The sequence below is a fragment of the Pelecanus crispus genome, chromosome 1, assembly GCF_030463565.1.
Source record: "Pelecanus crispus isolate bPelCri1 chromosome 1, bPelCri1.pri, whole genome shotgun sequence".
NCBI classification, from domain to species: domain Eukaryota; kingdom Metazoa; phylum Chordata; class Aves; order Pelecaniformes; family Pelecanidae; genus Pelecanus; species Pelecanus crispus.
Genome location: NC_134643.1, coordinates 78,829,305 through 78,844,344, shown reverse-complemented (window position 1 = coordinate 78,844,344; position 15,040 = coordinate 78,829,305). Strand labels below are relative to the sequence as shown.

Genomic DNA, 15,040 nt, shown 5'->3' with positions numbered 1-15,040 from the left:
TCTCCTGGTATTGTACTGAGCAGAATTTTTAGTATTCATTAAAAGCAGTGACAATCATGTAAGTGCCCACTTAATGCTTTTCCCCTCTCATTTCAACCTTTTAGAATACAGCAGTGAGTGATATAGTAAAAAGACTGCATAACTGTCTCAGATTGCTTTTTAGCATCTCTTTGACAGTTCTGTGTTTAAACACTGGGGCTGATGTCTGGGAAATTCACATTAACATACTTTTTGTATGGTGTGTAATCTGGAATAACATTGTAAATGAACACTCCCTCCTAAGTCATCTGTAACCTGCTAGCTCTAGACATTCTTGCATTGTAAAAGTCAGTAATTATATCAAACACTAAAACACAAACATATACAATACTGCTCACATTTGCAAACCAGGATTTCTTAAAATAAATAGATAAAGGGAAATCAAACTAAAAAATATCTGGTAATAGTCCAACTTAGGCTCTTTGATATACTGTGTTTTATACGCACGCCCCCCCTCCATGTATAATAATTGGCTAAAATTACTTGTAAAGGAAAAGTGGCTTCATTTTACCCTGGTTTATTTAATTACCCTGTAATTATGCAGAACCAACCCAATGCCTGCTGCAAACTAGGCCATTAGAGTAGCCATAGTGAGTCAAGCCAGAAGATTTTGTAGCTCTGTACCTTCTGTCCACTTGTGGTGAGTAACAGACGCCTAGAAAATCGTAGGACCCAAGGTTTGCCTAGATTGAACCTTCCTTTGATATACCCCCTTAGATTATGGCAACTCATGGTTTGAGAACCCCCAACTACATAAGCCACAGGATCTATTTTCATAAATATTTTTCTTTTTTTACTTCCTGCAATAGTTATAGTCTTAAATAATGTATCTTTCTGAGGAGATAAATTTCTACAACAGCTTTTCTGCCCATTAGAATATTCTAGTTTCAGTTTACAACATGTATCTGGGGACAATGAAAGCAAAGGAGATAGAGAACTGTGTTAAAAAGTAACAATTAAAAAATACTTTTGACTTCCTATATGGATCTCTCTGCACACTGATACAGATTCCTATTCAGATCTTCAGATCCCACAAAGGTGCTTTCAGTATCTCCCAGTTGTCACCTTCTGGGAGGGAAGACTACAAAGAGCTGCATGTCACGTCACCGTACGAGCTGCACAGCACTAATAACAATGTTTAATGTTTGTGTATAGTGCTTTGCAATAGGTGTTCAAAGTGCTGTACTGAGAATAATTAATGCTCCAACACAGTCATGTGGTAGGTGGATCAAGCATCATTTTCACAATTTTACAAGGGGAAACAATAAAGAGGCTGTCAAATCTGAAGAGTACTAACCAGAATTTGGTTGCCTGTCTTCCTCAGCCTCTTTGAAATATCTCTGCCAGAGGCAATGACAGTTCACCAAATCATATTCCAGTCTTTCCTGGTTGCTCTCTGCACTTCTGGGCTGCACTGCCTTCCTAAACCTACACTTATCTGCTAGTCTGGAATAAGACTGGGTATTTTTACTCACTTGCTTATTTTGGGGGTCAGGGATCTCAATATTTATGAAAATCACAGGACATTTTTAGGTGAGTCATCCCAGAGACTCCGAATCTTGCAGTTTGGCTACTTTCCACTCCATCAGTGGAAAGAAGCAACGTCAGTATTAGTACAAAGTGCAAGAAATTCCCCAAAAGCATCTGTGTATTTGGAAGGAGGGAATGAAGGAAAAATTCTTTAGCACCTACCGCTCCTATAGCTTCTACAGCTTCTCACCACTAGCATGGGAGGAATACCTGGAAAACAGGCTGTTCTGGGTCATCTTCCCAATACAGGGATGTAGCTTAAATACTCCCTGAGACTCCCGGCAGCCAGTTTAACGTTCAGAAGTCTTCAGAACTTAACTAACTCCCTAGAACTGGAGCAATACTGGAAGAGTGTGTTGCAGTGCACTTTACTGTGCTGTACTGTCTGAGCCTTAGATGCACAAACGGATCTGAGCCATCACATATGTAAGAAATGCAATAAAACCCAACACTTCTTTTAGGATGCCCAGTCTTTTAAAAATGACATCTGTTCTAAATCCCTCCACAGCTCAATGTTTTTCACTGCATTTCCAAAGCCATTCTTTTGTAAATAGATAATTAGTGCTTAAATACTTCTTTCAAGGGGTTTCTACATTAACATAAAAATAGTGTAATTACCGATGGTCAAAATGGCATGACTACAATTTATAAATTCTAATTTCTTTTGCTGCTCTGAAGCTGATTTTCTTCCTTCTTCAACACAATTTTAATCTGTTTTAAATGTGAATATTATTGAACCTAAAAATACAAAATACCTGTTAAGAGAGGAAGAAAAATAACTACCATCATTTTGCAAGATTGAACAGTACAGCAAAAGTAAAGCTAAGCCTAGTGTTTCAGGCTTTTCTGAAGATCTTTTATTTTTTATCAAGAACTTAAAAGTAGGGATGATGTTTATTGACCAAAATTAGCTAATTTTGTTCTACAATCTAATACTAGAAATAGGTAATTCTAGTAGTGCTAGTTACTATAGCTGGGAAGGCATCTTCACTCCAAAATACTTCTTAGACTGAAATAAAAATATTATCCTTTGAGCTGAATCTGCCCAGTTCAATTCCTGAAGTGCATGTCAAATAATTTAATCCATTTTTTTTGTGTGTGTACGATATGCAAGTAAGATTAACATTTTCAGGAAAATAATCTGAAGAGCTAATTATTGTTTTTCACTACAATGCAAAGCCACCTTCTATTTTTTATTTCAAATTTAGCTTGAAGTAGGAAGACTGTCTTTGACATTGGAAAATCTCAAGCAAACACACTGGAACAATAGATATTATAAAATGTGTTAGTTTAAGTAATCTTTCCAATCCATGCACAGAAGAGAATTCTCAGAGAGAATATGGAAGTATGTGTTGCAGCTTACATCACAGATCGGCTATTTAGTTTAATTTCCAGGAAAGTAACCCACAAGCTCAAAGTGACAGTGGGTCCTGGAGCATACACAATTTGGAAATTATATTACAGACTTGAGCAAGGGGAATTACAAGAGCAACTGAGCCAAGCAGGCAATTTCCAGTGCCAACAATATGGGAGATAAAAAATAGACATGGTTTTGGAGTCATTATCTGATGAGTGCACTAAAGCAGGACATGTGTCTTTGTATTCGTCCTACAACACATTTGATTTATATGCAGGTAGGGAATAAATAACAAAAACAAAAATAATGAAAAAGCTGAGGACAAGGATAGCTACAGTACATAGTGAGCTTGATATATCTTACAATATAATCTACCTCATCTAGCCTTAATGACATAGAATCATAGAATGGTTTGGGTTGGAACGGACCTTTAAAGATCGTCTAGTCCAAGCCCCCTGCATGGGCAGGGACATTTTTCACTAGATCAGGTTGCTGAAAGCCCCATCCAACCTGACCTTGAACATTTTCAATGGTGGGACACCCACAACCTCTCTGGGCAACCTGTTCCATGTCTCACCACCCTCATTGTGAAAAATTATTTCCTTATATCCAATTTAAATCCCCCCTCTTTTGGTTTAAAACTGCTGCCCCTTGTCCTGTCACTGCAGGCCCTGGTAAAAAGTCTGTCCCCATCTTTCTTATAAGCCCCCTTTATATATTGAAAGGCCGCAATAAGGTCTCCCCAGAGCCTTCTCTTCTCCAGGCTGAACAACCCCAACTCTCTCAGCCTTTCTTCACAGGAGAGGGGTTCCATCCCTCTGACTGTTTTCGTGGCCCTCCTCTGGACCTGCTCTATGGTCCAGAAGTATTTTCAAATAATTCCCCAAATTACTTTTGGCTGTTTAAAGTGATGTCATTAAAATCTCGTGGACATACTGGAAAATTAGCATATGTTCAAAGCTGTCATACCATGCATCATTATATTGTCATCAGAAACTTTCACTGGCCTCATGGCCTTCTGTTTGCCCCTACCATAATATGCATTTTGTACTTCATTTTTTCTGGTTCTCCAAAACTGAATTTTCAAATTTGGAAGAAAAATCCTGTCAGAGAAGAAAACAGGTAAAAATAGGAAAAGATTAAATATAAAACCAGGAGAAAAGTCAATTGAGGAAAAGAAGGGAGGGAAATGACCGGGTTGGCACCATTGGCAAGCTTTGTAAAGTGACTACTCATCCCTTTTTGCCTTCTTTTTCTAAGCTACCCTGAATAAGGGTAGCAAAACAGAAATCTGACTTGCAAAAGTACATCATGATACTGCATGACTGGGCAATAAGAGGACAGATGAAACTGAATATAAATTTATGCAGAATAATTCAAGTGCTGGAAAAAATATACCAACTATAGATACACACTGATGGGTTCTGAACTAGATATTATCATTCAGGAAAGAGTTCATAGAGTTATAATAGGCAATTTTATGAAAATGCCATCTCATTGACTGTAACTTACAGTCAAAAATAAAAACAGAATAATCCACAACACTGGAAAGGAAAGAGAACAAACTAGGAAATTTCATTATGCCAGGGGATAAATCCGTGGTGTTCTCAGATCATGTGCAGTTCTGGTCTCACCATTTTTAAAAGGACAGAGAGTGACATAGGTGATCAAAAGCATTTAAGGACTTCTAAACAGTCTTCAGCCTGAAAAATATCTTAAGGGCAGATAGGGGAAGAGCCTATAAATTCTTAAGCAGAATGAAGAGCGAAATTGTTCACTTTCCTCTTCCAGTATTAGGAAATACCAAATGAAACTAGTAGGTGACAGGTTCAAAATAAGCAAAGTTCTTCACACAATCCGTATCACATTGTGGAACTCTGATGAAAGATAGCATCGGGACTCAAACTTTCCATAGATCCAAAAGGCAATTAAAAAACTCAGAGAAGAAAAATCTGTATCTTAAATACAAAGTAATGCTATGGCTCAAGAAGTCCTTGGACTGCCTACCAGAGAAAGCTGAGAAAATATGCACATCTAGTTATCACTAGCATTTAACCTCCTCCATAGAGTTAGGCATCAACCTAGCCCTAGTAAAACTTCAAATGCCTCCCTGGGAAGGGGGGAGGGGGCTTTGAGAAAAAGAAAAGTGAAAGAAAACAACTAATTACTGAAAAGAATGAAGTGAAATTAAATGGAGGGCTTTAGGGGTCAGAGGATAAAAAGTGTAAAACTAGGTGACTAAGGGGCAGACAAAGCAGAGCACCTTGGCTGCTAGCCACAGTCAAGGACAATACTGGGCTAGAGAGACATATTATGTGAGCTGGTACAGGCCTTCCTGTGTACCCACATACAGTTAGCCTAAAAAAGAGAGAACATATTTTAGGGTATGACTCAGCAAGCCAATGTGCCTCTATTAGCACAACACTTGAGCATGTGCTTGATATAACCATAAGGTCCATGGAAGTTAATGATGTTAATGTAAAATATACTTTGCATCAGACAGGCACAGAAATTTTATGTAGGACAGGAAGATAAAATCGGAACTTGCTGAAGGGCCTCCTGAAAAGATGAAATAGGCCGATGGACCAGAGTGGCACAGACCCAAGAGGGTATGATGGAACAGAAAGCTAAAAGGTAGGAATCAATGCTACACATAAAGATACGGTGCAAAAGCAGGTGTAAGATACATATCTAGTGCCTAAGAGGAAGCTGAGATCAAGGGAAGGTGTAACAAACAAATATTCTAGTGTTTATTCCAAGGCATAAACAAAGTTATAGTCTAATAATGGCAGAAGACATAGATTTGACACAGAACAAAATAACTAAGTGGGAAGGTGAGCCCTGTGCTATGGGATGAAGGAATGGACAGGGAAATTTGGTGGCAGCAGGCAAGAATGATGGTGGAGGTAAAAGTGCATGCCAAAGTCTGTTGATTACTTTTTCAAGGAACTAGTAAAATGTTAAGACAAGGAAGAAGGAGAAGGTTGGGTAGGCTGTGGGAGTTGCAAAATCATGGCAGGTACTGGAAGCAGCTATCTAGAAAAATCAAAACTGTTGGAGACTAGTGCCTTTCACAACAAAATGGACAACAAGGAAAAGCTTTTGAAATGTCCTCTTTTCAAAGGGAACACTTTCAACCATTCTACCATTTACTATAGATTTTGCAAACACTCAAGGTATTAAAAAGTTGATAAATTGTTCATTTAAAACAAAACAAAAAAAAACCCTGTCAAAAAAAATCTGAAGTTTCCATTTTGAAACCTCATTGACTGTAATTTTAAAAAAGTTTACAATTTTGAACTGGAACAAAACTTTAAATGCTAGCTGAATGAAACCTATGTAGTGACCCCAAATTATTTTTCTATTGAATTTTCCAGAATGAATTAAAAAATTAAGTTAAATTTTACATTTTTCAAATTGCCAAGAAACTAAAAAAAAACTTTAACTTGCTAAATTTGCAGATCACAAAGATGGTCTTGCAAAAATGTAATTCAAACCACAAAGATCACCTTTTCCCAAACTGCACCCTACCATGAAATCGGAAGCACGCCTGAAAAGTCAGAAAATTAAGCCTTCTTTTGGAATAAAAATGATGAAAAGACCATCACAGAAACGCCTTGGGAAATCTCCATACCATACTGAGAGGATTTCAGCTTAAGGACTTCTTCAGAACACTGTACAGCTGTGACCAGCAGGGAGGCAGATGGAGAACTAGAGAGACAAAAACTGTGCAGCAAGTAATGTGTGTAGCCCCCATCCTTGCTCACCAGCAATATCCCAAAGCACTTTTCTTTCCACACCAGCAGATAAATAAAATGGGTATTATTTAGAAGGGATAACCATATGGTTTGTATAATCTTTCTGTGCCATTTTCAGTACATTATTATAATACGTGATAGAGACCTACAAAATACGATTAAAATTTGCTTTCCATTGTACCACCAACCTGTTCCATTTGGGTACAGAGACAGAAGTGAGGGCACTATAACAGTGTATGTTGCTTCCACATGCTGTCCCTACCTTAATACTCACAGAACAATGCAATTGTTCCATGTGGGGTACATGATTGGGTTCCCAAGCTCAAATAAATATTTATCAGCCTTGCTGATAATTATTTGCTAGTAAATATTTGTTTAAATTGTGAAGTCCTGACTTTTTTTTATATTCCATTTCAGCCTACATGCATCTGTCTGCTTTGTGCCTTCCCAGTGTGGATGCTGTAATATGCAGCAAAAAAGACAGGAAAAATGCAAAAATATCAACTATAGGAAAGAAAATCAACCTAGAAACCGAAATCCACTACCCTTACACTGTGTCCTTTCTCTCTCTTCATTTCCTCTCACCCTTTTTTTGCTAATGAAGTACCAGAGTCCAGAATCCATTTTTATTCTAAATTAAGGTATCCACACTGCTGCAGGAACAATACCGATCAGGGTTTTTGTCTGGATACAGTGTATGCTTTCCAATTTTCACTGTCATTTTTTTTAGCATATACAAAACATTGCAGAAGCACATGTAAATCACCACTCTCTTGCCCAGTGGAACAGAATTTCAGTTACCAATGCCAACAGTTGCCTACAGAAGGCATCTACATCTGGTCTGCTACATCCAAGACAGCAACCACAGGCACACGTTTTGCTTTGTTTGGAATTCATCACTGTGGTGCAGCTGAGCCTCAGATAAAAAAACCATGAGCCTCCGGGGTTAAACAGACAAATGTTTTCAGTCACAACAACTTTTTTTGCAGGGAAGCAAAGCCATAACAATATATGTTAGAGGTTTTATGTAAATCATTAAAGGCCTACTGACTCAAATTGTTACTAACACCAAGAAGTTGCTTAATGTACACTTGAGAGTGTGAAGGCAGAACAGATGAATAGTCTCACAAATCTTATTTGCTCAGTTGGAAAAATGCAAAAATATTTGTAAAAAAAAAAAAAAAGAAAAAATCTGATTCCCGTTCACTGCCATTCAAATTTAAAAGTCAAATTAATATTCATAATTTCTGAGTGCATGATGGTTTTTACTGGGAGGCAGAAGGGGCAGATTCAATCAGTAAACAAATTTTCATATCCACACAGAATTCAATACCTACCTAGCCACTCGTTGAATTTTTTTACTTCACTAGGAAGTCCCAGCTCAGTAAAATCACCAGCATGTATTAACACATCTCCATATGGCATTTGGATGGGATCAGTTCTTGAGTGAGTATCAGAAATACAGACAAATCGTGTATATCCTGGAGGTTTGGGAGCATCATGGGGCACCGGATCAACCCTGCAGGAAATGCATCATAACAAGGTTATAAAGTACTTATGTGCTTCTTAGTGTCTGCTTTGCAATTCTAATACTATTTTTTATTTTACCTTTACAAAAGATTACACAGACTTCTAGATCTGTCTGATGGAAGGGACTTATTAAAACAAACCTAACACTAACGGGAGGTGTAAAAATTCTTGATGTTCACATCACAACATTTTCAGTATTTGTTGGGTAGATGGATTAATTTAAAGAGATTACGGAAAAGAGATTGAACTATGGCAGTAACTCTGAAACAAATACTCACAAATAAATCAAAGACATTGCCAGTTTCAAAGGAACAGTACTATCCCATTTCATTGTTTAAGTATGATTACACGATACACAGGGAAAAGATTTATTTTAGATATATAAATACATTTAAATGCATTTTTTCTAATTATAACTTTTTTTCTGTAAGTTCTGTAATTCCAGCAAATTTAATTAACACATTTTGGAGATATGTTTCAGTGTGCTAATGCAAAGCAAGATAAGAACTCTCCTGACAACTGCTGTAAATGTACGTTGAAGCCTGACTATTGTCAGGACAAATGTGGCAACTTTCTGGGCTTAATTATACTAAATGAAATCAGATGCTGTGAGGGGTGAGGCTGCATTGTTCAGAGCCCAATCTTGATATTCAAAACTGAGGAAACGAAAAGATCTGACCCAGTTTGATGAGACTTACTTATGATTTAGAAGAGGAAAGCAGAGAACACCTCTCTGCTATGTGAGGAATACTTATTTTCAACTCTATCTTTTTACCTTCAATCCATATTTTGTTAGAATATATAGAAGCAAATGTATCTATAATGCAGCTATACTGTTATCTGCTATTCCAGTTAGGGAATTCTGGTGGAATAAAATCAAAAAGCTAGAGATGCAAGAGTTATATTTACATCACTAGAAACCAGAGAGATATACAGAATCATTACGAATTATTTTACTTTTACAACATTTATTTTGAGAGAACAAATAAAACTGGTTTTCTTTACTGTTGCAGTATGTAATACTTATTCCTATCCTTTGCTGGTTGTGCTTCAATTCAGTAGCTTACTTTTACATAAATAAACTCAGAAAAAAAGTTGAGAGATCTGTGCTATTTATAATACTACCCCTGTTTACTGGGTAAATTTTCAGAAGTCATTTTATTGTTTGAAAGACATATGGTAATAATCTTTAATCGTGCAATCTTTTCTCTAAGTCAAAGAAGAATTCTATTAAATTTACAGGCGGGTAAACTGAGGTGTTTTTGACAACTTCACAAGATCAGTGAGAGAGAGGAATAAATCTAAAACATTCAAATCTTGTTAAATATAGGAAAAGTTCTTAGCATTTTCTAAAATATAACTATAAAACTAGAGTATGAACAAATTGGTTTGTACCCGTCTTTCCTATACCTTTTTAGGAAGAAGAAATGTTGGGTGTTTTACAGGAGTACTGGAGAAACAGCCTTTTAGTACAAGAACCTTGTAGTCATCTTTCTGAAGTTCCATTTCTTGAGCAGCAAGTAACCAAACATGAGGCAAGGAGTAAAACCAGCTGCGATCAAATCATACCTAATGAATACCCAGCAGTACGTACATGCTAGTGGGGTATGTAAGCAAGCACGTACTGGAAATTGTAAAACTTGACTGACAAAGAGACGAACGTTTGGACCCTGAGAGAGAGCAGCTGCAAACGCTTCGTGTAGGGCTGAGGGAGTGTATGTGTGTGAGAGGACCACAGGCACATGTAGTGGGGCAGATGAAAAAAAGAGAGCTAGATGCAGGGGGAGTTAGGCATAGGAGGTCACAACCTCAAACAGTGCAGCTGCATGACTGCCGTCGCATGTTAAAAATGCCTCTGTTTTGGAGGGAAGAGAGCTGCCATGGAGCGAGCTCCATTGGTGGTGAGTGGAGGTAGCATGGATGCAAAGGAATATGGATGGTGAATGGTGGGGTTTAGACTTGTGAGTGAGGCCTGTCATAAGGTGCGAGCTGTGTGAAGGGTAATGCATTCAGTTCATGGAGTTCCTCCTCAAAATGAACTGGGATGGCTGGATAAAAATGAGGCGGAGCTGACCCTGGCTATAGTTGCAGCCATTTAAGCTAAAAAGATTAAACATGGGTTCAGTAAACAAATCTCTGATTGTTGCTCTCCCGGCCCAGCACTTCCCCGAGTTACAGGTCGTATTAGTAAACCGGGTTTAAATTATGCATACTACCCTGGCACAACATAAGGATATGGCCTGGTCTAAAACACCACTTTTTGACTTTTCATGGTAGAGTAGCCTTCAAAGCACGTGCTGCTTCTCCTTCAGAAATCTTTTGAAGCTCAGCACAGCAGTAAGCTGGGTGTTGGGGAGTAGCATGCATTTCACATGTTGGTCCTCTGAAGCTGAATGGAAAAAAACCCAGACTTACCATGACAACCCATGCAGCACATAATACACATGCTTTTTCTTATAGTTTGGATGGGGAAGATGTGGACAGCATTTTCCTGGTTGCTAAGATATGTGTAACTTTTAAATCCTGTCCAATGGGCCAGAGAATTTTCATGGGAAAAAGGCATCGATACAAAAAAACAAACAAACGAGATGCAGATTTTCATGCTGAAGCAATATGCACACACTGAGGCCGGATATAGGTAAAAACATATGTCAAGTTTCACAAATGCATCTAAGTTGTATTACTGGAAATAATTTCTGAAGGCTCCATCCCCATATTCTTGTGTAACGCATTCCCACAGCAGCTGTCACACCAACACCCAATGCACTGCTTGCAGCGTGAGCAGAGGAATAAAGATCTGCTGATTATTTTTGTGCAAATGCTTTTGGTTTTCTTTAAACCAGTATGAAAACTTGCAGAGAAACTGAAAAGCAAAGTTAAAAAAATCTCAGAGTACAGCCCTGCCAGAGGTTAGTTTATACACTAGATTTCAGTGGTTTCACAAAGGAGCAAGACAGGAACTTCCCAGAAACTACTGATGGACTTGAAAACACTGTCAGAATTTACCACCCTTCTTGTCAGTGGCAACTCAGTCATCTCACAGGCACAGGGATGCCAGACTAAGAGGGGGCTAGGAAAGGGCTGTCAGCGTGTTATGGGTGCTAAAAAGCGAAACAAGAAATGTAAAACTGCACGGAGGACCAAGGAAGAGCTGTAAGATTGAATTCAGAAGAAAAGGAGCACAAAAAAACCCCCGTGGTTAGTTTACTACGAGTTCCAATGTTAACAGGTCTATGTGAAACTTGTTTATGATTGCCTGCAACATCGCTAATTTAGGTATTTTGAACTATACACAAAGGCAAGGCAAAGCCCTCACCTCCCTGAAGTTAATGACAAAACTTGCATGGACTAAAGCAGGGCTAAGATTTCACCCATAACAATCATGTGAATAAAAGGTGCTTTTGTTACACTTTTTATGTCTATGTTTCCCTTCTTTGTTACCATTCTATTCATTGGTAGGAGGTAAAAGCAATCCTGCTGGTATTCAGAAACATTATTTACAATTTCTGTACCAAGAGAAAGAGTAGGTCAGATTGTGGTAAATGTTTCAATTGATTTAGCCTGTTTTTCTATTTGCACAAGCTTCTTCAATAGTATTAATCATTCATAAGAGATTGCTAAACTCTTCTGAGGAACCATTTTCTAAGGATAGCTTATTTTCAACTACTTGCTTAGGTGCTGAACTTCTATCATGCAGTTGATTGTCTAAGCCCTCCAGTAATATGATTTGTTACTGGTTAGAAGTTTAAACAGCATATTGTTGAGTACCAAGTGGAAACTAATAAATAACTTATTTTCAGCCCAGTAAAAAAACATTCAGCTTTTAAGACCAGTGAACAAATTCATGAGTGCCCAGGAACTCTCTGAATATTCACAAAGAATGGCTAAGCCTCAACAAATAAAGCAACCTCCATTTGGCATTTTCATTTGTAAAAGTATTTTTGAACCCACAGTTGTTTGCTTGTACTTTTGATACCATTTGCCAGCTCTATAAACAAAGGCTGTTTCCCAGTGCTAACACTCAACTCATTTTACTGTTTCCATTTCAATAGTACCTAAAAACCCCCAACACAGACCATAAGCTAATACACTGCCCCCCAAAACTGAGTGTTTGCTCACCACCCTGGTGTATCTGTTAGTCTCCAGATTTTCTTTTAATATAATATCTAATTTATGGCAAAGAATGTATGTAAGCATTGACTAAATATATACATAACATTCAACCAGTCATAACTGCTGAGTTTTTTAACTGCAGAAATCATGACCTATGTTTGTAAATTACCAAATCATATTAAATACCAAGAACATGAATGAAGTGACTATTTATTCAGTCTTCCTAAAGGAACAAAAGTTCCCTTTAAAAAAAAAGAAAACCAGCCTTCTGATCTAAAGATAAGGCTGCTTCTCTCTTTAATAAACACAATAAAATGGTGCAGACATTTTTATTCCCTATAAAAATATTTTACAGTAGAATTTTATACTTAATTTATTTGTAATAGCTTTACTGTTTTGCTCTTCCTCCTGGCTTTAAACTTTATGGCAGGTTTCATTTTGTAATTATAATTCTCCACTTTACAAGTAAATCATTTAGAGCAGTTAATTTTACTGATGTTGTCATTATATAAGAAGTCAGAAACAAACACATTATTTTAATTACTCTTTAAGCACTTGGCATCTTCAGCACATCGGTATGAAAGTAAGTTGTCGGATGGGTGCCCACACTATTTTATTTATTGATGTGATTTTTCCCTTGCATGTAGCTGTAATATAACTCACCAAACAGTATGTGTTGTACAGATACAAGCTCGGTATTTTCAACAACTATTTACATCAATAAACAAGTGCACAATGCAAACAAACATTATTAAGATTGCAGAAAGTATCATCCTTGTAGCACCTCTTATTTTATTACCACTGCTTGTTGTTTATTTCTCTTTTTAATACGTAAGTAGTATGTATTAAAGTTATGCTAGTGGAGTGATCTTTCTCCCATCCTTTAACAAAGTACTTATACTTTCCAAATGGACTGATTTTGTATCATTATAGTAATTATTATTAGAAAGGCAGCAAAACAGTGTTCTTTGAATTCTTTTTGACTGGTCCATCAAATACCACATCGACAAGGCAATAACAATTCAGAAGGCTGTGCTAGAGCAATAACAAAACTATAATACTTACATTTGCACATGTGGGGGCTGAAAACGTCCCTGGTTAATGTTGTAGAACGTGAAAGCCTGTGTGGGGTTGGAGCTGTACTCATCCACTTCAATTATGAGTCTACTGTGCTGATGCCTTCTAGCTGCCATAATGTGCGACTGGGCGAAAGCCATGCTTGCGCTGTGTAGTTCAGCTTTTTCAGGCGATCATATCTGCTATCTTCCTACATCGACGGAAGAAGACCATGACATCTCCTTACCTAATCAGCACACTCCCCTTCGAAAAACCTAAAAGCAGATTGCAGAGATGGAGCGTAACTGTTTGACAGTTAATCTGTTTGGAATTTGCTTTATTTAATATGAGATGAAGGGGGGGATACGGAGGGATGAAGACACAGCTCAAAGAACTCATCACAAACCTCTCCAAGTCAGCAATTTGATGAACGTACTTTGGTTGGGGGTGGGAAGCAGGGAGTGGAAGTAAACTTGCTAAAGAAAGCAGGGGCAACTTGCTCGAGTATTTCAAACATTTAATACAAATCTAAAAGACAAGGCAGTCATTCTTCAGAATGGCGCATCAAATAATAATGTTTCTTCAACACAATCATTTACTTTCTTTTTTTATTGCACTGCTGAACGTTTAATACCCATCCTGCTTCCAAAATCCCCACCAAACCTGAAACTGAATACGCAGCTGTGCACAACTAAAATGTGAGTTAATGAAACAAGAATCAGTTCACCCAATTCTTCAGAAAGTCTGCACCATTTATTACAGGGAAGCACTGCAAGTGGTTGTTCTTTAAATCCAAAGGAACAGAGCAAACGGCGTTCTGTGCACTTGCTCCTGGTTTTATAGTATCACTGAAGGAACTCCTGACACAGATACGAAGGGCTCCACCCTTCAAACACATTCTCTTCTCAGTCAGCACTACCCAACATTCTGTATCCACTGGAAAAGAAAGTGATTCAAAGGCTAATACACAGTTAAATGTTATTAAATATTAAAAAAAGTAAAATCCATCCAGGTTTTATGTTTGGGAATAAACTTTTCCCTGAAGGTTACGCAAGTCTAGAACAGCAGCACTGAAAATGGGTAGAGGAACAGCAAAGTGAAACCAACTGGAATGCAAAGAGTATCCCCTAGAAACAGCAGAAAGTAATTTAAATGTGAATTTTACTTTTATTTCCCAGTTTTAATAAAAAATGGATTATGAGCTCTAAAGGTGGGTATTTTTACAGTATAACTCTGCATCCTTTTTAAAAGTTGTCTGTCTGAAATATTTACTTTCATGCAAGCAAGGGTTCTTTTCTTCTAGGGAATATAAGTAATCTGCTTCAGAAGATATATTTCATGAAAAGCCATGCTAGAATGCAGCAATTCACTTAATACGTGCAGTTTCTGGAAAGCAGGACTGCAAGTATTTTATGTGACCTTGCTGACAGGCCTTACTTCCATTCTGAAGGGACCACTGCCAAGAGTGATGGATGAGGGAGGTCTTCATAGTCACTCAAATTTTTAAAGCTATTTACAGGTACTTCAGTCCAATTCAGTTCTAGTGGCAGTCAAGCACCTAAGCATCTTTAAAAATCTGGGCTTCAGTCCTTTGCTTAACTACTACAGATGTTAAGTGCTCCAAGAAGTGGCTGTGTATTTTTGTTTTGGGAAATCT

General features: G+C 37.6%; 1 protein-coding gene across 1 annotated transcript in view; it reads right to left on the bottom strand.

Moving 5' to 3' along the window:
- The window catches only part of MPPED1 (metallophosphoesterase domain containing 1), a 51,381-nt gene extending 37,729 nt beyond the window's left edge, over positions 1 to 13,652 (bottom strand). Inside the window, exons 1-2 of the mRNA XM_075727244.1 lie at positions 13,393 to 13,652; positions 8,022 to 8,203 (exon numbers count right to left, since the gene is read on the bottom strand). Coding sequence (XP_075583359.1) covers positions 8,022 to 8,203; positions 13,393 to 13,544 — 334 coding nt within the window. The 5' untranslated portion in view covers positions 13,545 to 13,652. The remainder of the gene's footprint in view (positions 1 to 8,021; positions 8,204 to 13,392) is intronic.
- Positions 13,653 to 15,040: the final 1,388 nt, after the last annotated feature.